The sequence below is a fragment of the Geotrypetes seraphini genome, chromosome 17 (assembly GCF_902459505.1).
Source record: "Geotrypetes seraphini chromosome 17, aGeoSer1.1, whole genome shotgun sequence".
NCBI classification, from domain to species: domain Eukaryota; kingdom Metazoa; phylum Chordata; class Amphibia; order Gymnophiona; family Dermophiidae; genus Geotrypetes; species Geotrypetes seraphini.
In genome coordinates this window covers 6049302-6073471 of record NC_047100.1, presented here as the reverse complement: position 1 = coordinate 6073471, position 24170 = coordinate 6049302, and the positions used below count along the sequence as shown (strand labels likewise).

General features: G+C 42.9%; 1 protein-coding gene and 1 long non-coding RNA gene across 9 annotated transcripts in view; one reads left to right on the top strand and one right to left on the bottom strand.

Moving 5' to 3' along the window:
- COL7A1 (collagen type VII alpha 1 chain) overlaps nt 1-24170 on the top strand; it is a 169726-nt gene that overhangs the window by 75169 nt on the left and 70387 nt on the right. For all 8 annotated transcript variants that reach the window (XR_004537416.1, XM_033926742.1, XM_033926744.1 and 5 more), the window contains 23 exons: nt 544-603; nt 1582-1617; nt 2731-2775; nt 4249-4284; nt 5669-5713; nt 7265-7300; nt 8559-8594; nt 9031-9063; nt 9461-9532; nt 10067-10126; nt 11086-11121; nt 11360-11440; nt 13559-13594; nt 15517-15561; nt 15649-15720; nt 15872-15916; nt 17391-17417; nt 17806-17838; nt 18461-18541; nt 19305-19340; nt 19482-19517; nt 21859-21939; nt 23278-23313. Coding sequence is in view for 7 of the 8 variants with exons in the window: in XM_033926742.1 (XP_033782633.1) it covers nt 544-603; nt 1582-1617; nt 2731-2775; nt 4249-4284; nt 5669-5713; nt 7265-7300; nt 8559-8594; nt 9031-9063; nt 9461-9532; nt 10067-10126; nt 11086-11121; nt 11360-11440; nt 13559-13594; nt 15517-15561; nt 15649-15720; nt 15872-15916; nt 17391-17417; nt 17806-17838; nt 18461-18541; nt 19305-19340; nt 19482-19517; nt 21859-21939; nt 23278-23313 (1104 nt within the window). In the remaining variant the exon portion in view is untranslated. The remainder of the gene's footprint in view (nt 1-543; nt 604-1581; nt 1618-2730; nt 2776-4248; nt 4285-5668; nt 5714-7264; nt 7301-8558; nt 8595-9030; nt 9064-9460; nt 9533-10066; nt 10127-11085; nt 11122-11359; nt 11441-13558; nt 13595-15516; nt 15562-15648; nt 15721-15871; nt 15917-17390; nt 17418-17805; nt 17839-18460; nt 18542-19304; nt 19341-19481; nt 19518-21858; nt 21940-23277; nt 23314-24170) is intronic.
- Nucleotides 1-24170, bottom strand: part of LOC117351455 — a 107365-nt gene that overhangs the window by 47171 nt on the left and 36024 nt on the right. The gene's annotated exons all lie outside the window — the stretch shown is intronic.

Here is a 24170-nt window from a genome sequence, read left to right as displayed (position 1 = left end):
ATGAGGGGGAAGGGGAGTTGGGAAGGATAGATGCTGAAGTTAACCCCGGAGTATAAACTTTCTACACAGAAACACTAAAACTGAATTCTTCATCAGTACATTAGAACAGGGGTGCTCAACTTTAACTCTGCCAGGCCAGGTTTTCAGGATTTCCCCAATAAATATGCATGAGATCAATATGCATACAGCGGAAGCAGTGCAGGCAAATAAATCTCATACAAATTCACTGGGGAAATCCTGAAATCCCGACTGGATTATGGCCCTCGAGGGCTGGAGTTGGACACCTCTGCATTAGTCGAGAGAACTGAAGTCCAAAACCACTGGTGCCGCTTCCTTTCTTTGAAGAATCAAATTCCACAGAGGGTAGAATATTCAGTTTCCCAAATATATTACGATAAATCACGTGTGCACGAGTTAAAATCCTATGAACACATTGTGGTTTCTTGGAATACGGGTCATATGCCCTGCTGGTATATCTCGCAACATTAAGAAATGTAGGTGCAGCTCATTTTCATTCTATGATCATTGACTTTTCCTTTACAGGGAGAAGCAGGGGAAAGTTTTCCAGGTTTACCAGGACGTACAGGAGATCCCGGCGATCGAGTGAGTCAGAGTCCAAAATGTAACTTCGTTAAATGAACTCTTGTATATTTCCTTTCATGGGAACTTTTGGATGGAGGTGACCTTAACTGCTCAACATTACATAACCAGCAACTAACCTGACATGTCATGTTAAACTGTGTATTCGTGCAACCGTTGGTTCAAAAGAAATATGAGGTAGCTATATTGTCCCGAGCCACACTCTCATATATACAAACACCACCATTTGGTTTCAGTTATGTCCCCCAACATTTTGCTGAGTCGGGGTTATCAGGAGTCATTTTCAAGTATTAGTGTTTACCGACTCAGCAAAATGTTGAGGGACACAACTGGAAGCAAATGGTGATGTTTGTATATTCGAGAGAGCAAGATGAAATATCCTTTAAACTGTGAATCTCTGGAAGCTCTTCCTCACATGGAGAGGCCCAATCAACTGAAAGGAGAGGGGCAAGTCTGTGCAGGCATTAATGATATGCTCTGCTCCAGTGATCAGGTTATTTACCAGAGGTCACTGCAGTTTCTAGGTGACTTTTACACTGGGCCTCTAATATTCAGAGGATAATTAGGGGGGAATTCACCAAGGGGCACCATGTTAGCATTAGATTGTAAGCTCCTTTGAGCAGCGTCTTTCTCCTTTGTGACGCTGTACACTGCTGCGTACGTCTTGTAGTGTTAAAGAAATAATTAATAGATGCCCATTATATTCCTATGGGTATCTTAGCAGCGCGTGCTAATGTGGTTAATGCCCCTTAACGAATTGCATCCCTTAATCATCATCGAAAGCTCCGTTAACGGAATAATTGCTCACTGTGGTTAGTTTGTATTCTGCTCATTTTAGACAGTAGTTTCTGGCAAGTTCGATTATACATTATTAAAGTGAGTAAAATGTTCATAGTTTTGAGTTATTGAAACTGCCCTGTTGATTCATCAAGGTTCATCTACCAACGCATGATTGCTTTCTTGTTTTTGCATCCTCTCTAGGGTCCCAGAGGCCCTCCTGGTGAACAAGGCAGTAAAGTAAGTAATGAGAGAAAAGGTGAAGATGGAAAATGTTCGCTAGGCAAACATTTGGAGGGTGGAGAGTTTTGGAGGCGGCAGGGAAGAACAGGCGCAAGGAAATTCACTTTCATCATGAATGCAAAAATTCAATACAGAATTAGCTTTCTGTTTTCTGTTCTATAATCTTATTGTCACTTAGTTGATTCTCTCCTGCATGGTTTATGCATCGGACCGAGTAAAATGCCAAAGTGCATAGAAGCCTCTCCGATATGAAGTAAGCTCCTTTGCGTTGTCCAGGGAGCAGGAATTTGTATTGTGTTTGATTCCTATATCCGAGTGACTTGCTTCAGTTTTTCTTGACCCTGAGGTAGACAGAGAGAAGCTTTTTCATACCTTCGTCCGCTCCTTTGGAATTTCTTCCCTCTTCCATTGCTATATTCAAGAAAACAGTCAAAAGCCGGCTTTTTCTGCTCACCTTCTCTTAAACTGTAAGCACTATGGTTTTCAGCAACTCTGCTTGTCTTCGACAGTTCTCTCATCTTCTCTCCGTCTCCTCTCTCCCTTTCCTCTTATTTATTTATTTAAGACATTTTTAATCTGCTTTTATCCAAGGCAGCTCACATTATCACATTCACATTTCAGAATTTAAACATCTTAAAAATCATATACATCAGCAAATATCATAAGATTATACGATCTCGACTTATAGATTACATCTCAACTCAATAACTATCTTCTCTTTCTCCTTTCCCCTGTCTTCTCAGCTTTTCATTTCCTCTCTTTCTTCTCTCCCATTTACGTTTATATATGTAAATAAGAATATAGATAGATATAGATTAAAATATACTGTAGATATATCCTATATTTGTACCTTATGACATAGGGACATTATGCCACCATGTCACTGCACCTTTATGTAAATCAGATAAATCATATATTGCTCTCTTTGTAGACACTGGCGCTTTTTGCTGCCTGAAATATATCTCTACTACCTTTCTTTATGTCTGGAAATACTGGGATACTGGGCGGAGAGAGATATTGTCCAGTGAAAATTCCCAGTCAGAAAGAGAAGAAATTGGGGACAACAGTGACAACCTAGTACATCTTTACATATTTTTTTGTTTGCATTAGGGGGATCGTGGTTCTCCTGGAGAGGCTGGTGAAGCCGGAGAGAAGGTGAGACCTCCTTCTGACAGAGCGTCACTTAGGCAAGGAACTGCTGGGGTTGAGTGCTGGCAGACATGAGATTCAGGGATTCTTTATGATCTAATCAGTGCTTTAATTGATTAAAATCCACTGGGAAGCCAGTGCATGAACCACTGATTGTAGAATTACAGCACTGGTCAATATTATTGCTTCTACACTTCTTCATTCTCCTGTAGTAATTAGATCAAGTTGATATTAAGTGTTCAGCAGAATATTCCTGCAATTACTGTCATTGTTCATTGAGTATCCTGAGGTGTATATCCAAGGTTCACTTCACCAGGCACACTTAACAAAAACTGTGAAACAACCCCCTACCCCCAAAGAATCAATGAAAATGAAAAAAAAAAAAGCCATCTACAGTTCAAAGTGGATGCCTTATTAGAGGCTTTGGAGCTTGGCCTAGCCAATGAAATGTAACACCATTAATCTGCTTGCTTTTCTGGACTGATTAACTGTTGGTTGCATCCTAGCCAGTGTCTACTGGAGGTGTATTTCACTATCCTTATGGAACTGCCATGCACCCCTGTAATACTCTTGTTGTGAAACCCACCTTGTTAAAGGAGGGATATCACTAAATAAACCATATTGAAGTCTAAAAACTTATGAACTCCATTTCTACTATCTGCCAAGGGCAGTGTATTATATAAATCAGAAATTTGCTTTGGTATTCCCCTTAATTCTATACCAGCAACATTCTTTGTATTGGCTTCAGTGGCTTAGGAAGACATTTTGAAAAAGTTTAGCCAGGTAAAATCAGGAGGAAGCAGTTAATCCACTATTTTTGAGTATTCTATCACTCCCCCCTCCCCCCAACCAGCTAAATTTTGCCACCAAGACGGATCCATGCAGCCAGTCAAAAACACGTGTGCCTAGATTTCCTGGAAGATGTCAACTTAGTTAGCTTGAATCTTCAACCTTAAGCAGCTAACTTACATTCCTACGATTTGGTTATCAACCTAGTCCTTAGAGCACATCCAGCCCACTGTTCCCTCTAAGTTGAGCAGATGCCTTCCAACTGCATTGCTTCCAGGGGGGAGGTGGGTTCAGTATTGTGTTTTCAATGGTTAAAGACAGGCAGGTCCTCTGGAGTCCTGCAGAGCTTGCTGGTCACTCACTATTGAAAATGTGATAGTGAAATAGCACCACCCACTGGCAGGACTGTAGGTGGAGGACTCCCACTCTGCTTAGAGGGGACAATGATCTACTCAGGTTTTCAGGATGACCACAATGCAGATGCATGGGACAGATGTGCACGCCTCCATTGCATGTGATTCTATGTCATGCATATTCATCGAGGACATCTTGAAAATTAGGCTAGTTTAGGATTAGGATTAGATTTTGTAAAGCTAAAACCCAGACTTGTGGCCATGCCCCAAGTCCCGCCCCATTCTACCCCAGTCCCGCCCCTTCTGCATTGTTTTATCATTGTGTTTTTATGATTAGGGAGAGCGGGGATCATCTGGCCAGCCTGGATTGAAGGTAAGCCTCCAATGAAAGCAAAATTGAGCACTTGAAATAACCTAGAGTCTGCATGTTAATAGGTTACACTCTGTCAAAAAGGTCTATATTGGGTCTTAGGCAAATATACATGTCTGGTCTCCGTGTCATGAGTCCCTGGGTGTGTTGTGATGGTTAGAGCTGAAGCCTCAGCACCCCGAGGTTGTGGGTCCAAATCCTGCACTGCTCCCTGTGACCCTGAGCAAATATAAACCGAGGAATTTGGGCCCCAAAATGGGGGTCAGCACCCACCCCCTACCCCAGACCTGTTGGAGGCCTCCATCTGGCCTGCCATAAGACCTGATGATCCAGAGGTGTGCCAGGACAGGAAGGATCTCTCCTGCCTCCTATCCTGGTCGACTCTAACAATTCTTCTCTCCCTCCACTTCACTAATTAGTAAAAAGCATACCTTCAAAATCCCTGGTGGGCCAGGATAGGCGGGATCCCTCCCGCCTCCTGTCCCGGCCAACTCTAACAATTCTCACCTTCCTCCCACCTCTCCAATTAGTAACAAGCATACCTGTAAAATCCCTGGTAGTACTAAGCCAGTGCAGGAGCGATCTTCCTATGCTCCTGCTGTGTGCAGAGCTGCTAACTAAAATGGCTGCCTTCTCTTAGAGAGGCCATAGGCGCATAAGCCAATAAGAACCATAGCCCCCCCCCCCCCCCATCGCATCTAAGGATGCACTGGGAAGAGAAGGTCTGCCATCCCTCCTGCCGAACATTTTCAACTAAAAGGTATAGGGGGCGGTAGCCCACTAGACTACCAGGTGTGTTTTTTTCATTGTGGGGCTCAGCTGAGGGGAGATTCCAGGCTAGTGGAGGGAAATGGGGGGGGACGGAAGGAGGGGGAATGGACAGGAGTCACTCCATGTTTGTTTTATTTTATTTTTACTGTTTTTATTTATTTTTATGGGTGCACTGTGCTCACACAACACAAGCACACCGTCTACTGGCAGCTTTAAAGCTGCTGGAAAATGTTGGGCCCTATTTTTCGTTAGAGTTGGGGGGGAGGGTGTTCCCTTTAGTGCATCAAAAGGGGAACTCAGGATGCTAATGAGCTCCTTGGAATGCATTGGCATCTCGGTGGCTGCTGCGATGATTGGGGCGTGCATCTGGTAGTGCTGTAGAAATAATTAATAGTAGTAGCCGTGGAGACCCTTTTTTGTGCTTCTGGAAGGGAGCTTTCTGGGCCCGTAAGAGCACTTTTTAACAACTCTTACTGTCACGGAAAGCTTTAGAGAATCAGGGCCTTAATCTCTACTATGCTGCCTCTCTTGAGGCGGGGCCACTTAAGAAAGATGGTACTCTACTCAGTATCTTTATTCTAGTCATACTGCTAGGGACTCTCTTTTGCTATTTCAGGGGACAGAAGGATCAACAGGACCATCTGGACCTACAGGGAATGCAGTAAGTTGAACCTGAATATCACATAATATTGAGGGTCAAATAGGTTACAATTTAAAACATTCTTTCTACAACCACCAAGTTATCTACATGTGTTAATTATTCTTTATAAGCCAGCTAGAAGCCTTAAGTCGCCTCAGGACAAATTCCTGGTTTTGAAAATCCCTCCGGGCACGTCCAGGTTTTCCCAGACATCTGGAACCCTAATTCCATGGCAGCATCTGGGTGCTCATTTTCTGTCCGATACAGTAAAATACTAGTGTAAACCAGTGTTGCATCATTCATCCAGGTGCTTGGATTTGAACTTAGGTTCAAATTGGTGATTGTTAGCATTTTCGTAGTATAAAAATATTTTTGGCCAGATTTGCCAGTGATGCAGAGGAGGTAGGGTTGGTTCAATGACCCACCATGACCTGAGGTTTTTTTTCTTCTTTCGTGTGAACAAACGTTTGGCGTCTGAATTGTTTGTTATATTTTGTGACTCTTAAATACATAACATAGCATAAAAATACACTTATATACCGCTGTATCTTTCAGTTCAAAGCAGTTTACAATATAAGAGAGCTCTACAGGCATAACAGATTATAAACTCATTTATATAATTTATCAAACAAATAAGTCTTCAATGCCTTTCTAAAAAACTGATAAGAACTAGAATCCTATAACAGTTTACCAAAATTCCTTTTCCATAATACAACCTGGTAGGCTACAATTCTTTGGAAAAAGCGCTTATGGTTGCAACCTTTAACTGAAGGAAATGCAAATGTTGTAAGCTTGCGTGGGGTTAATTTTCTCTCGATGAAAAGGAAGTGACCAATGAAATAATTTGGTACAAGGCCCGCCAACATTTCAAAACAGAAGCATCCCGATTGAAAGAGTATCCGTGCCTTGGCCGGAAGCCAATGCAACATGACATGACATATTTTCTTTCTCAAGGGACCCTTGGCCACAAGAGGGCATCCGCTCAAACTCAGGGGCGGAAAATTTCATGGCGACACCAGAAAGTATTTCTTCACAGAGAGAGTGGTTGATCATTGGAACAAGCTTCCAGTGCAGGTGATCGAGGCAGACAGCGTGCCAGACTTTAAGAATAAATGGGATACCCATGTGGGATCCCTACGAGGGTCAAGATAAGGAAATTGGGTCATTAGGGCATAGACAGGGGGTGGGTAAGCAGAGTGGGCAGACTTGATGGGCTGTAGCCCTTTTCTGCCATCATCTTCTATGTTTCTATATTAAATAGTACTTTGTCACATTGCTCTGACTCTCTCAACTTAAAAATCAGTCAAACAGCCGTATTCTGGAGAAGCTGTAGTCTTTTGATATTCCTTTTATGAGAGGCTAAATAAATAACATTGCAGTAGTCCAACAAACTCAGAATCGATGACTGAACAAGACTTCTGCTGAAAATGCGCAGAAAGATAGACGTAGAAAATATGACGTTATGTGCTCGGCTGCAGATGGAATTGACCTCATTATTGTTTTTTGGGGGGGAGGTGGGGTGGGGGGAGTTGATGTTTATCTGACCTGCCTGTTTTCAAATTTCCATAACAGGGTGCACCAGGGACTGCTGGACCCCGAGGGGAAAAGGTAAAAAGTCTCCGAGTTCTTTTCTTAACGTTTGACTAGTAAGTGAGGTGACAAGGCCACACGACAGCACCACAATGAAAAACTCTCCAATCAAAGAATGTTTCATACTGGTCCTTTCATATGTTTAACTTGTCTTTTAAAACTTTCCATATTTAGATAGACAAAATAAGATAGCCTAATATTCATAGCAGGTTACGTATTCACCAACAGGTGGCAAACCCATTGCAAATGCATAACTCACTTATCTGTGTATTTTCTAACATGATCCAGATCATCGCAGGCCGTTTAAATCGCCAGATGGATGGATTTTATCTAGATTAGTGTATTGAAAACTATGTGCTGCGGCGAGATTCCAGGTGTGTTGCGCAAGAGACAAGTCGGTCACTGCTGGCGCCGGCACCTCTCCCTCCTCTCTGCCCCCTTTCCCCCACCGGCGATGGAGGGATTTCCAAAACCCGCAGTTTGACCGGGTTTTGGAAGGCCCCCAAGCTCAGGGCTGCGTCTACGGGGCCTCTGAGCATGCGCAGATGTCGACGTGATGTCGTCACGCACATGCATGTGACATCACCGGTTGACTTCCGTGCATGCTCAGAGTCCCTGCACTCGCAGCCCTGAGTTTAGTGTGCCACAGCGGAAAAAGTTTGCGAGACACTGATCTAGATAATTAGGAGTTAGGTTGGGGGAGTGAGGGGGGGAGAGAGTCAAGAATGGAAGTTATCCAGCCACTTAGGGCTATTCTATTTGGCACCTAAAAGATTGGTATCGAAAAGGATGGCGCTAAGCAGAATTCTATAGAAGTTATACACAGTGTACAGAATTGAGCTTAATGGCCGTATGTGTCACTGACATTTAGGCGCACCTACTTAAGCTAATGAAAACCAGGCCTACATACCTGTGCCTAAGTTGCATGTGGCTTGGTCGTATTCTGTAGCAATGCACCTACCTCTGAGGAGTGCCCACGATCCATGCGCCTCCCCTGGCCACACTCTGAGATTTGCACACTGTATAGAATGCACTTAGAAAGCTGTGTACGTAATTTTTCACTAGTGCCAATTATTGGTGCTGACTGGCTTCTTAAATATTTAAGTTGCATGCACACCGACTAGTTTAGGCATTCAAATTAATGCAGTGACTTCAGGGCTGAAAACTGACTCCGGAAATAATAGTTACTATGTCTGTGCTGTGTGGTATCAAGGAAGACCACGTAAGGCATTTTCGTTATACACCTGCTAAACTTTGCATTCTTCTTTCTGATCAGGGAGACCGAGGCCCGCCGGGTGAACCTGGACAATTGGTGAGTGATTCCTGTAAATTAAAGGTCATGTCCCTGGATTGCAGAGAATATTGCAGGGAGTAAAGCACCGAGGAATTAATAATAATTTGGGTTTCTCTATATAGATAATATAATTCTTGGTGGTTGAGACTCACTCATATATGATGGACAATCCTTTAACTTGTGCTAAACAATTCATCATTACAATAAGTCAGGTGGCGAGATCCAGCAGTACTTATGGCTAGACTGTCATTATAACACCATGAGGTACAGTAGGCGATGTTGGCGTGAAGTGAGACATTACTAAAGGGATAAAGAAGAGTGCGATTAAAGGAACACAATAAGAAGGAGCTTCATCTGATCTGATCTCCTCAGATGCTGCTCAGTAGATGGATGGGTTATATGCTTGCAGGAGACCATTCTTCTAAAATCCAACCTCTCCGTTTGTTCGTTTCAGGAAGGTGGTCCATCAGGAAGCAAAGGCGGCAAGGTAATTGCTTCAAGTTCAAGACATGAATCTTATCACTATATTAATTTAGTTTACTAAAGAATCATGAGATCTAAAGAGATTGCCCACTAGGTCATAGCGCTCTTGAGTTTCACTTGTACATTTTTAATCTTCATCAACGGTACAATGATCTTTTGAAGCAACTAGAATGAAGGAGTATTGTAGAGGGATGATCTTACAGCACTGTCAAATCATAAGAACGGAGAAGAGATCTAGGCTACTAATCCTTAAATAAAGATTTGCTTCCTTATACTGTAAGAGTGCATATTGTTTATCCAAGTAAAATGAAAGAGAGATTAAAGATATTCTTGGTATCTTGCTACTTAGTACATCACAGGTTCTTCAGTCTACTATATTTTAATGTATTTCTGCGTTTCAGGGTGACAGAGGCCCTACAGGGCAAGAAGGGCCCAAAGGTTCCAGAGGAGAGCCTGGAGAGAAAGGAGAACGAGTAAGTTATATTTAAAAAATCTTTGTTTCCTTCTACAGTTTTATCAGCGGTAGAGCAGAGGAAAATCTTTTATGTAAAGGTCAATCATTATATCTTTTCCCTAATGACCATGTATATAATTTCCTACTAAGACATTATGGGGTAATTATATAGCAGGGAGGATAGGTGAGAGATCCAAAGATCTGCCTGTTTTATAAAGGGACCCAGAACCAGCTCCAACAGACTACAAACCCCAATGTCAAAGTTGACACCTGCTCGAAAGAAGGTGCAAAATGCATGTATTTACTCTATGTGGGTAATTTTATACAGAGACAGCTAGAAAACACTAAGGGGCCGATACTACAAAACGGTGACCTAAGTTAGGCGGTTGTAGGCGCTCTACTGTAGCCTAATTTAATTGCTTTAATTGGTGATATATGGAGCGGTAATTGCATTATTTAAAACCAATTAAAAAGTCATTTTAAAAAAGGTCAGTGCCTGCAAGCGCCTACAAAGATCAGCATCCATTCATTTGTTCTCTGCTTTCTAATATAGGGTCCCTCTGGTTATGGAATTCTTGGTGAACCAGGATCAAAAGGGGAGCCAGGTGAAAGGGTAAGTCACTGTTGGCCTTATTATCCCGAAAAGCTGGTAACCCTAGAGGGTGCAGACCTTTCAGTGGGAGAGTCCCACTTTTGTGGGTCATCTCTTGCACTCCCGCTGAGCAGCTTCCCCTTCCTGCAGCAGCAGCAGGAGATGCCTTAATAAAATGTCGTCTCTATTGCCAAGGGGCCAGTCGTGTGGTAAGAACTGTTGAACTGGTCTTGTGGCAGCAGGAGATGGCATTTCATCAAGGCGTCTCCTGCTGGCACTGGAAGGGGAAGCAACTGCTGGTGCAGCAGGCTGCCATTGAGATGTACTGGGGAGGAGTTATGGGTGGGGTGGGGTGAGCTATGGGCAGGCTGGGGGCATGCCCTAAAGTTCCCATGGAGAAAGCTGGTCCCATTGAAAGCTCTGCGTGCCTAATATGCATGCGCTGTAATAGAGGAGCTTTGGGTTGCTAATTGTGGTATGTTTTGATGAGGGGGAGCACTCCTGGGAGCGTGTGTGTGTGGAGGGCAGTTTCAGAAGGGGGGAAGAAAATGAGTAAACCCCCCTCCACCTAGGACCGAGGTGAGTACTTGAACACTTACCCCCTCTTCTTCGAAACCACACTAGCGGTTTTTAGCGCAGAGTTCCTATGAGTGTCGGGAACAGCACGGGACATTCAGCGCGGCTCTCTGCGCTAGAAACTGCTAGTGGAGTTTCGTAGAAGTGGGGGTTATTCTCTTTTCATTTCTCTTAGTCCATGTGAGGACTTGATAAGGAAGTAGTTGGGTGTTGCGGTGTTTTAAAATTGTGATACTTGTTGACTTTTTGTCTCTTCGCAACTTAGTGGGTGTTGTGTTTATATTCATTGGGCTTTCATGCATGTAACAACCTAATCATGTGCCTTGTTTGTTTTTAATAAAAAAAAAATATATATATATTTTATAAATTGAGTGTGAATATTTTGGTTTGTGTTTTTTCATTAGGGACTTACTGGTCTGTCAGGCAAACCTGGAGCAAAGGTAATTTCTCTCTTGTAGGAAAGAAGTGTCTCCAGATGTGTGTTAAGGGTTTGTGGAGTTACAAGATGTATTTGTGTTGCAGTGAAATAAGCATTTCTGGAATGTAGGATCATCTTTTGCATCTTGTTTGAGCATGTCATTGTTGTACCTTCCTATATAGTGCTACAGATGTCTTGTAGCACTATAAAAATGTTGATGTAGCAGTAACAGCTACTCTCCATGTGACGTTTTGTTTCAGGGGGACCAAGGGGATCCGGGCGAAAAAGGAGAAGCAGGTAAACCAGGACCTCTCGGGCAGATCGGGCTGCGAGGAAAAGAGGTAATTTCATTTCGTTCAGCCATTTGGAATCTGCTTTTTTCCAAATAAAAACTCAAAGCAGAGAAAAAGGACAAAGGAATAACAGCAGTAAGACAAAAACCATACGATATCCTAAATATCGCACAGAATAATAGACATTAATTAATAAATAAAAGTTCAAATGTGCTACTATCAAAAAATATAACACATATAGCCAAAGCCCCTCGTCAACACACTCCCATAGTGTTATATATGACCATCTCACGCATGATCAACAGAACCTCAGAAGCGGCTTACTTTCCATGAAAAATAACGGTTTTGATAGCCACAAGCTTCCTCACTGGCTCAGCTTAATAACCTTGAAACACTTAATATAAGGTGCTCATAATATATTGAACTTATCTTTTAGCTTGTCTTTAGATAAAAGCCCCCGTGCACTAAAAGATAAGTTCAATATATTATGAGTGTTTCAAGGTTATTAAGCTGAGCCAGTGAGGAAGCTTGTGGCTATCAAAACCGTTATTTTTCATGGAAAGTAAGCCGCTTCTGAGGTTCTGTTGATCGTGTGTGAGATGGTCATATATAACACTATTGATGAGGGACTTTGGCTATATGTGCTATTTTTTGAAGTACTTGCCTGCTCTAGAATTTTGATTTAACCACTTGTAGAGTTGATTTATCAAAAAATATAAAACATAATTGGGGCAATTCTCTAAATGGTTGCCTAGATGTACTTGCCACTTGCACATGTCATTAGCGCCAATAATCAGCGTGATGAGCTATTCTACGGTGTAGCACCTAAGTGCTATAGGGTGTAGCTGGCATGCACGTGATAGAATTGCTAGCAGTTGTACGTCTCGATTGACACACCTACACCTGCCAATGTGATTTTGTACCTAACTTTAGGAAAGCTGAAGTAGGTTTGCGCTAATGTTCTATAACATGAAGAAAGACCTGGCGAATGCTCTGAAATTTGACAGTTAAAATTTAATGCTAAGAAATGCAAGGTCATGCATTTCGGCTGCAAATACCAGAGGGAACGGTACAGATTAGGGAGTGAAGAACTTATGTGCATGACGGAAGAGCGGAACTTGGGTGTGATTGTATGTGATGATCTTAAGGTGGCCAAACAGGTTGAAAAGGTGACGGCGAAAGCCAGAAGGATGCTAGGGTTCATAGGGAGAGGAATGACCAGTAGGAAAAAGGAGGTATTGATGCCCCTGGTGAGACCTCATTTAGAATATTGTGTACAATTCTGGAGATATAACATATATCAAAAAGATATAAACAGGATGGAGTCGGTCCAGAGGAAGGCTACTAAAATGGTGTGTGGCCTTCGTCATAAGGCATATGGGGACAGACTTATACTTTGGAGGAAAGGCGGGAGAGGGGAGATATGATAGAGATGTTTAAATACCTAAGTAATATAAATGTGCATGAGTTGAGTCTCTTTCATTTGAAAGGAAGCTCTGCAATGAGAGGGCAAAGGATGAAGTTAAGAGATGATAGGCTCCGGAGTACTCTGAGGAAATACTTTTTTACAGAAAGGGTGGTAGCGTGGAACAGTCTCCCAGAAGAGGTGGTGGAGATAAGAGACTGTGTCTGAATTTAAGAAAGCATGGAATAGGCACGTGGGATCTCTTAGAGGAACAGAGAATGGTGGATGGGCAGACTGGATGGGCCATTTGGCCTTTATCTGCTGTCATGTTTCTATGGTTCTAACTTAGTGGCGCTAAGCATGTCCCATTGCGGTGCCAAATTACAGAATTGCCTCCAGGGATATAATGACACCTCAATAAGATAGTTAAGCACATGCCAGTAAATCCTCACCCAGCAAGAAAGAACACTGCAAATTTAGGCTACAAAGCCAGATGAATATAAAATTGTTGTAGACATATCTTTATAACAACATAAGAATAGCCATACTTGGTCAGACCGGGTAGAAGCAAGATCTTCCCTTTTTAAATAGAGCGGTCTATGAAAATAAATTAGAACTAACCCAAATAAAACTTTATAGAGACAGCAATAAAAAGTAAAAAGCATTCTTGCTTCAGTGTGTCTCATATGAGGCGATAAGCGACGGATTTCTTGCATTCGGTACTTAAACTTTGCTTTTCTGGGTTAACTCTCAATTTTTAGGGTGAGCGGGGAGAAAAAGGAGACGAAGGAACACCGGTAAGATGTGGCTCCTTTTGGAAATATGCTAATGCTTGATGTGAGAAAAAAAAGGGTTTTGCGGTAGTTTTCGACTTTGGATGCGCTACTTATTTTTGGGAGGGGCTGTGGCCTGGGGGACTGGGTGGGGACTGGGCACGGAAGCATTATCCAGTTAGCGCAAGCACAGTACCTTGTGCTAACTGGATAATGTGGGCTTAACGTGGGATCTTCTGTATTCTCTGTAACTGCCCCCCTTACTCTGGAACTCTATCCCAATCCTTTCTATTTAAAGATGCCTTTGAAATTGGAAACTTTTCTCTAATTGACTATTCTGGATAAGACCCCCACTTCGTATTACTCTATCGTGTCCTATTGATTTAATGGAGTTCTCCCTCTACCCTCTTGTTTATTGTACGTCAGTTAGTCTTTCGTACATCCACTGTTTTTAATTGTAAGTAGAATCCCATTTTTAGGAAGCCTGTCCACCGCTTAGAATTATGACAAGCAGTATAACAAATTTTTTAAGAAACTTGATCACTTACAGGGGAATTTATCAATGGGAACTATGATTGAGGAATATAATGGACATCTTAGCATTTAATATAAGCTAATCATTAGTATGTGCTAATGGAGTTAGGACATGCTAAATTGCTTAGCCCTCGTTGATGAAGTCCCCCCCCTTAGTCCCTCGGAAAGAGCAAGTGGCAAGTATAACTGTGTTAATATTTTTGCAAGTCCTATGTGCTAATGGAAAAATTTATGCCCTCCTAGGGCTTTCAGTATCACCTCTATGCCGACCACTTGCAGATCTATCTCTCTACATCTCAAATCTCGACAGACATTCAGTCCTGCTTGGCTGACATCACTACCTGGATGTATCACCACCATCTAAAATTAAACATGGCCAAGACGGAGCTCCTTATCTTTCCACCTAAACCTATCTCTCCTCTTCCCCCGTTCTCTATTTCCGTGAACACCACCCTCACCCTCCCTGTCTGGTCAGCTCGCAACCTTGGAGTAATCTTGGACTCGTCTCTCTCCTTCTCTTCACATATCCAATTGGCCAAAACTTGTCGTTTCTTTCTCTACAATGTCGCTAAATTCAGAGCCTTCCTTTCTGAATGCACTGCCAAGACCTTCATCCATACCCTCATCACCTCTTGCCTAGACTACTGTGACCTGCTTCTCACTAGCCTTCCGCTAAACCATCTCTCTACCCTTCAATCTGCTTAGAACTTTGCTGCACACCTCATATTCCGTCGATGTCGCTAAGCCCCCATTCCCCCCTCTCAAGTCACTTCATTGACTCTCTATCCGTTTCCGCAAACAGTTCAAACTCCTCGTACTGACCTACAAGTGTATTCGCTCTGTGGCTCCTCAGTATCTCTCATCTCTCCCCATACTCCTCCTCGGGGACCCTGCTCATTGGATAAGTCTCTTTTATCTGTACCCTACTCCTCTACAGCCAACTCCAGATTATGTCCCTTCTATCTTGCTGCACCATATGCCTGGAGCAAACTGCCTGACTCCATAGTCAAGCTCCACCTCTGGCAGTATTCAAATCTAGACTCAAGGCCCACTTCTTTGAAGCTGCTTTCAATTCTAAACTCCAACCCACCTGCTAAGCACCAATATCTGTCTTATCATTCCCTCTGTAATTACCCCACCTGAGCACAATGTATAGACGCACCATCTTGTCCAGTTTGTCTGCCTTGACTAGACTGTAAACTCTCTAGAGCAGGGACTGTCTCTTCTGTGTTTTGATGTACAGTGATGCGTATGTCTAGTAGCACTATAGAAATGGTAAGCATTAGTAGTCGTATGTTAGGGACATGCCAGAAATTGTCTTAGTATGTGTGAAAGTCCTGTATTAGCACACGGTAAGCCCATTTCTTGTATTGCTGTTAACTTATTGCAATTTTTCTTTTTTCCCCCATTAGGGTGAATCTGGTACTCCAGGCAAAAATGGAGAAAGAGGTCCCAGGGTAAGAATGAACATGACTATGTAGCATGCTGTCAGATGTTCGACACAGTTCTACCTGAATGCATTGACGTAAGACTTTTCTTCTTAGGGTTTACCAGGCGCCCGTGGCAACCCTGGAGAGAAAGGGGACCTGGGAGACCCGGGAGAGTCGGGAAGAAATGTGAGTGCTGCACAATGAAGGACCTTGCAAAATACTGGCCCCCTCAAAGCTGGCTCCTGGGCATGCACCAGCATAAAGTTACCCTCCATTGAAGGGTCAGAAGTTTCTTTCTCTACGCCTGCTTCACTCTGTTTTATCTTTGTGTCCGCAGGGCAATCCAGGAATTCCTGGGAACAAAGGTGACCGAGGAGAACCAGTGAGTTGCTTTCTCTTTATTTACATCTGATCTTTACATTTTTTCAACTTGGTTAAACTTAGGGTTACCAGATTTCTTCTCCATGGTAAGAGGACGTGTGGCTCTGCCCCATTCTGCCTCCAGTCCCGCCCCTAGCTCTGTCCCCTCATTGCCGTTCCCAAGCTCGGGCCTCCTAGCATGCGCGGATGCAACGCGATGACATCACATGTCACTGCATCACATCCTCGCGGGCTCGGAGACCCTGCAGACGCAGTCTCGAGCTCAGGAAACCTGGAGAGACTTTGAAAATCCATTCGGGCACCCGGACAGTTCTCTAAAAAGAGGACATGTCTGAGTTTTCCCGGATGGCCCTAAATAAACCTTTTCTTGAAACCTTTTAAAGTTTTTAACATATACCTTATATAGGGTTACCAGGTTTTCCCAAAGGAAAATCTAGACCCATGGCCACGCCCCCCCAGACCTGCCCCATTCTGCCTGTGCCATGCCCCGTTGCGCCCCCCCCCCCCCCCCAGCATCTGCGCATGCACGGACACAACGCAATGATGTCACGCGTGCAGATGCCACTTCCTGATGGGAAGCTTTGCAAAACCTGGACAAAGTGCCGGGTTTTGAAAAGCCATCCGGACCCCCAGACGTGTCCTCAAAAAGGAGGACATGGCTGGGGAATTCCAGACGTCTGGTAACCCTAACCTTATAAGTGGAGGCTCCTCCTTGCGTATATGGAGATCAGGTGAAAAAAAAAGCATAACTGTACCCCCCGAGCAAGGTTTCAAGCAAAGCTACACAGGTATTTTCACATTGAGAACAGATGCGAAACTCACCCGGTGCAAGGTCTTTGTGCCAATATGAACAGTGACACTTTATATCAGGGGCAGGTCTATCAATGCGTACCTCTATTTAGTGCCCCAGCGCTGCACCGGGAGAGCCTATTCTATGACGGCATCCGGGCACCCTCCGTTATAGAGCAGTAGCCTAATTCACAGAGCTGGTGGAGCTGCGGTGGTATAAATGCATAAGGGGCACTTGTTACTGACACTATTCTGCCAGTTACATGTGTACGTTGGAGCCCTACCCACATCCCACCCACGTTCCACCCATGTCCCGCCCCTACTCTGCCCACATCCTGCCCATGCCCCACCCATCTCTTGCTCATGCTCCATCCACAACCTGCCTATGCTTCATGCCTGCCCACACTATCCATGTGCTGTCCACATCCCACCCATACTCCACTCATATTTATAATCTATACACATACCACGACAGAATAGCACTTAGTAACCCTGCTGTCGATTTCATGGATAAGTGACCATATTCGGTATATTTTGCATACTCAAGTGGTTCATAAATGTGAGCTTCCTATTATAATTGTTCTTCACATGGGTAATTTTTGGGATGTTTCATCACTTATGAAATCCTTATTTTACTGAATCTGCCCAAATATGTTAACCTCTTTTTTTTTTTTTCTTGACTGCAGGGACTTCAAGGCCCTCCAGGAAGACCTGTAAGCTACATGTTTCTTTTTGCTTTTTATCTATTTCTGTAGGTTTACGCCTCCTTTTTTATTTCCCGATTTCTTCTTCCTCTGGGATCTCCAGCACACAACAGCGCTCATCTCTGAGGGTGGAAGAAGATAGGCAGGCGGGTGGGGTTGGCATTTTCCGCGTGAGGTCAGCATTGCTCTGTGAAACGAACAAGTGAAAAAGTCTGGCACGTATCAGTCGGGGGCCTAGAATTCTCACCTCCCTTTGGACATTTCTCATAAATATGAAAACCAGATTATTTTGTTCTCTGTCTGAGCCCTTGCTTTCGAAATGCTACCAGCAAGTCGGGAACCTTTCCCAAAGACATTAATAAAATGTTTCTTATTTTCCTTAATTCTTTCTTTTTAGGGTGACGGGGACAGAGGAGGGGGAGGAGAAAAGGTAAAGTGACAGCATGTATTTATTTATTTTTGCATTTCTGATATGCCTGTGAAAAACTCTCGTGTGCAGTATGTTTTCACTTAATTTTATGAAATCCATCATAGTTGGAATATCAGCCCATGGAGTCTTCTCGGTAAAGCTTTACTGATTTGTTTTTGATCTCAGCCAGTCCCCAATTGCCTTTCTTTTTTAAAATATTCAACATATTTCTACTTTTCATGTAATTGAAGATGGTTTTCTATTTAAGCAATTAAAATGTTCCAGGGCAAAAACAGCAATCCGTTACTTTGTACATCCAAAAGGCTGAAAACAAACAATAGACGTAGAAGTAATGGTCTGCCTGTTGGTATCGCTAACAAAAAAGGAATGTGCATTAATTAACATGCCTTTACGTCTTGCCGCATGAGCTGGCTCGCCTGCTCCACTCAATTGAAAAATGTCTGAAATTTGGCCTTGAAGTCCATAAATGAGCTGAAAATATCTTCCATTTAAATCCCTACTGGGAAACTTAACAGCGTCATAAGTAGCAGAATCTAAAGGGATCAGAATATTTGACTTCTAGGTCACAGTGAATATCTGTTACCTGACACAAAACATTTGGATTTTTTAAAAAATATTTAAGGGCGATGCAGGTGACCCCGGACAGCAAGGAATGAAAGGCCAAAAGGGAGAGGCTGGCCAGGCGGGTGTCCCCGGTGAAAGGGTAAGAATTATCTGCTACTTAATGCATGTGAAAGCAAAAAAATACATGGCAAAGATAGAAAATGAGATAGAATCTTCTTTGAAAATTGCCCCGCCTCCTAGAGCAGGTAAAACCATGTGCACTGCTCCATCTTCTGTGTAGCTTTGCCCGTGAAAGAAATCGCTGCACACGCTTTGTGAGGAAGTCCGTTTGTATCTGGCACAAAAGTGCCCCCTTGGTTTTCAAAAGGGAAATGCTGTGGAGACTGTAAGCTGCCTGGAGGATTTGTATATTACCCACTAACATAACAATTATATTAAAAGTATAAATTATAAAGGGGAAAATGCCCATCGGTTTGACAGTCCCAAACACGAGTAGCTCCGAGTAGCAAAAGGAGGAAGACAGTTTTAATTTTTTATGACTGATTTGTTTTACTTTTTTATGATTATTAATGTGGTTTTTTTTTTGCCTATAAATTACTTAGGGCCTGTTTTACAAAGGCGCACTAGCGGCTGCAGCGCGGTAAGGCTCCGAAGCCCATAGAGATTTAAAGGGCTTTGGGGCTGTTGCTGCGCGGCAGCCGCTGGCGTAGCTTTGTAAAAACAGGCCCTTAGATATAGCCTTGGCTTTGTCCTTTGACGAAACCGCAATAGCAGTTCTTAGTGCAGGGAACTCCACGGAATGCTCTATGAGCAACGGGAGCAGCGTGGAGCCCTGCGCTAATAACCGCTATCGTGGTGGGGGGGATGAACTCACTCTTCATATTTCTTATTTGTTTTTCCAGGGGATCGAAGGACCTAGAGGGCTCCCTGGACCTCGAGTAAGGCATCTTTCTTTCTGTGGCTTCTGATCTGTGTCACATCGCGTCTGTTCGGTGTGTCTGCCTTTGTGCTGTTTTCTTGTATGGCGCTGCATCTTGTGAGATCTGAGCTGTGCTTGTTTTTGTCTTTGAACGCTGCAGGGTGATTCTGGAGACAAAGGTCCGGCAGGAGAGAAGGTAAACGCGCTATGTTTCTCGGCTTCTTCTGCTATTGCTTTTAAACATTCCTTATTTCATTTTGTGTCATTTCTCACCTGAAATTATGCAAAACACCAAAAAAAAAGTAACAAAATGTTTCACTATTGAATTTAGCCTGCTGTGAAATTCAGTGACCGAAATGGTGAAAACCAAAAGAAGAGTTTCCCGTGCATCCCTCTGACATATTATTCCATGGATACCTCAGCTGTTTGCCTGTATCTCCCTGGAATGTCTTTTCAGGGTTACTGATTTACCCGGACATGTTCTCTTTTTAGAGGGTATGTCTGGATGGCTTTACAAACCCTGGCACTTTGTCCGGCTTTTGAAAAGCTTAAAGCCCGGGCCTGCATAAGGAGGGCGTCTGCAAAGTCTCGGGATGAAAAGCCATCCAGACCCCTGGACATGTCCAGGGAAATACTGACACCAGATCTCTTTCCCACCTTAGACCTTGCCATTCCGCTCAAGCTTCCTGGGATCATCTGCCGCTATATCCACCAAGCTTCCTTTCTAGCCCTTTTAGTTGTGGTGAAGAGTTTGCCTTCCCCACTGAACACATTTCTGCTGCTTCTTTAAAATATCTATATATTCCAATGCCTCCATCCTCACCCTTCAGCTTTGAATAATATCATTATTTATGTGAATAAATAACATTGATGTCTGATTTCCCTCACAGCACTGAAGCTGGCAATTTGCATGTTCAGCTCTGCTGTCCCCTCTAATAACGTATGGAATAGCACGTGCTACATTGCCGTGCGTGCTGGACCTTAACGCCAGCATTGAGCGCGGTAATTTCCCGCGTGCGCTAAAAACGCTAGCGCCCTTTAGTAAAAGGAGCCCATAGTTACCCACTAAAATATCAGATTGCAGTTTGTATTTTCTGCTCCCCTGTGCTCACAGTTTATTCCAACTACCTCTCAGTTAACTATATACAATGATACTGTACATTCACAGTATCAAATAAGTATGTTTTTAACAATTTTCTAAATGCCAAATAGGTGTTAGAGCTTAATCTCTGTGATAAATTTCTCCGACTCCTTCCCACCTTGCTATATCTCTGACATATTTCCGATTATACCTAACCTCTCTCGGCTTACTAATGTAATTGAAATTTTGTTACCAATGTACTTGACAATATTTTCTGTAACATCGCTGTATATGTAAACCGCTCTGAACCGCTTGTGGTATTGCAGTATACAAATCAAAGTTGTTGTTATTGTTAATATAAAATTACCAAGATGTTTATCCCATACACTGGCCTGATATGATAGAATTCTACTAAAGAATCGTTTATAAACACATCCCTTTATAGAAGCAAAGGCAAATAGCGTAGGGCGTATTCTATTAACAAATTCAAAATGATCGAGAAGATAACTGGGTTCAAGACCATGCAGATCCAACCAAACTTAATATTATTGCCTCTACTGGCAGCCAGTGCATTTATTTATCATATTTCATCACATGATCAAACTTTTGCAAATTGAATATCAATCGGACTGCGGTATTTGGAATAGTTTGCATCCTCTCGATGTTTTTCTTACATAAGGATAAATTAAATATGTTACGGTAATCTAAAGTTCTTAGAACGAATGACTGCACTAGGAGCCTAAAAGAGAAAAAATCAAAATGCGGCCTTATTCTTCACTTCCCCCAAAAGAGTTTACTCCAACAAAACAACCGTCATCTCTCCAAAATCTGGGGGTGGGGAGAGGGGGACAGTGCACTCACATTGCTATGAGAGTAGCTCTGCTTTTAGCAATTTTTCTCTCCTGTTTGCATTAGTGTGAGTGTGGGCGAGAGGCACAAGAAAAAGGTCCTCCTCTCTCCTACATTAACTGACAGCATTCTGAAATTCAGATACTGTCTTTCATGGCCCTTTGGAAGAAAACATTATCTCAAGAAATAACAGGTCTATAAGAAACACTATAACCTGATCATCACCAGACAATTAAATAAGCAACTTTCTCTGATGAACATAAGCATCTTTCTTACAAGTATGAGATGTTATAGTTGGTCATAAGTCTATCAACGGGCTATTCTCCTATGTCCTGCTTTCTCCCTCTTTCCTGTAGAAAGCTGACATCTGCTTAGGATAAGGCCCTCACTGGTGTCCTTCATTCCACCGGATCCTGTGCAGTTCCATCCAGATTCCCAGTGGGATGAAGAACATCAGGCAAGCCAATGAGCAGCTGACAGAAGTCATGATGTCCTCTCAAGAAATCATTTCAGCTGCATAAGTGCAACCCGAAGAACCAAGACTGAACATCATGGATTCTATTTATCTGTCCAGCAATCAAAGTTCTCATTCTATCTATCTTTGTAGGGAGAGAGGGGCTCTCCAGGGCTTGATGGACGGAATGGATTGGATGGAAAACCTGGTTTAAATGGATCTCCAGGTCAAAGGGTAAGTTGACAAAGGGGGAAAGGTATCAAGGTTAGGAAGAGGAAGGTTAACAGTGAGAGATGGGGTTGAGAAGGTAGTCTGGTTTTTGGAGGGCACTTGGAGTTAAATACCCTTATAGGGCTATGGGTGGGATGCCCTCTGTTCATGAGTCTGCCTGTGCTCAGAGAGGAAGGTCACCACATGTCTGTGTGCCTTCTCAAGTATAGTTAACTTTCCAAGACTTTTCATGGATCATGAAGTTTAATTATCTGTTCTCCATGCAGTTGTCTAATTTTATCTGCAACATCAACAAACACTTGCACAAACGTTACCAAGTTCACATATTTATGTGGTTTTAACGAGCATTAAGGACCAAATTAGGGATCTGAAATTCATTATCCCATTAGTACCACTTAGGAGAATAGTTATTAAGGTGTATTACCACCCTAACATGCATTATGTGTCCCCTAATATGTGTTAAAGGATAGTAATGTGAAATTATATTGTTATATTTACCGTAATGCATGTTAATGTTAGGTACTATGGGATACATAGCAATGAGATGGAGAGCATGCAAGTGCATACAGAACAGTTCATTACCATGCACACGGAATAATACAAGATTATTGCAGGGAGCTGCTAGCACCATTTTGAACCTGGTACCAGAAGAAGCTGGTGGGACTGCGGATCGCTCCTGCCATGATAACAGTTGACCCTAGGGGGCGGAGATGAGTTGGGTGAAGGAGGACAGGATGTTCAGGATGGAATCTGTCATTGGGAGGCCATCTTGGGAGGTTGTAGCAAAAGGGAAGGCTTTGGTAGGGGGGTAAATATTTCAGCCTGACCCCTTTAAGAAGCAGCTAATTCTCCTGGGATGGAAAAATAATACTGCTTGTGTGGTTGATTATAAGAAGTGCTATCCTTGTACTACAGGGCTGACTTACATGTGGTGTTGAGATACTGCAAGTTAGTCTGTCCTGTGGAAAATTACTATGTCCTAATAATGACCCCTCTTGGCAATTTTTGTTGCTGCCCTTTTCACAGGCTATATAGCTGTACCCAAATGTTGTTGCAAGAAGAGGATACAATATATGTGTTTGCCTCAGAAAGCAGTAATTTTGCAAACAGTTCAATTCACCTGCACTGACAGTTTAGGCAAAAACTGTATTTCTTCAATCACATAGCCCCTTATAACAACATAACACATTGGCATGACAGTGTTACTAAAACCCAGAGGCTATCGCGTGGGTGGATGGATCGTCAGAGCTTTGCAATTAATACGCATCTGACTTTTTAGCCACTTAAAAGAGATGTGAACAAAATCGAATTAGGAACCAATACAGACTTTTTTTTCATTAGGGTGACCAAGGAAAGCAAGGTGATCCGGGTCGAGATGTAAGTATTGGATTCATCTGCATCCTGCACGGTGGTGAATACGAGAATTATTCTGAAATGTTTATGGTTTTGTTCATTTAAGGCAAACAAACCAGTAAAGGTGGCCTGTGACGCTCAAGTCCTTTATTGTATTGATTAAGACTCGACATGTCCGTGTTTCGGCCACTATGGCCTGTTTCAGCAGCCTGAATCTTTAAATTATAAACAAAATTTGATAATATCGCTTATATTGATAGCCTTCTTGCTATTATTCTTGAAATAAGATAAAAGCGATAAACCTAAAATAAAAAAGACCTCAGCCAGCAGGGTGTGGGGACAGTTTAGAATATGAATTATTTATTTTTAGGATTTATATAACACTTATAGCCAAAGTCAGAGGTGGGCAACGAGGGCCGCAATCCAGTCAGGTTTTCAGGATTTCCCCAATGAATATGCATGAGATCTATTTGCATACAATGGAGGCAGTGCATGCAAATAGATCTCGTGCATATTCATTGGGGAAATCTTGAAAAGCGGACTGGATTGCGGCCCTCGTTGCCCACCCCTGGCCTAAGTGGTTTAAATTCGGGTACTCAAGCATTTTTCCGTCTTTCCCAGTGGAGGATTAAGAGGGGGGGGGGGGTTTAATTTAGATGCCTAGATTGGCTAGGCATGCCCATTTAGGTGCCTAGCTTTAGATGTCTTTTATAGAATCAGGACCTGTGTGCACTGAAGTGCCTACAGACCATCCAACTGCTGTACGGCAGGTGTGGAATCCACATGCAGCACCGTCAGAAAATTCCTTTTGGAAAATCATCCTCCAGATGATCAAAGCTCATATAAACTGCTCTGAATTGACTCCACCAGTCTTTGGCAGC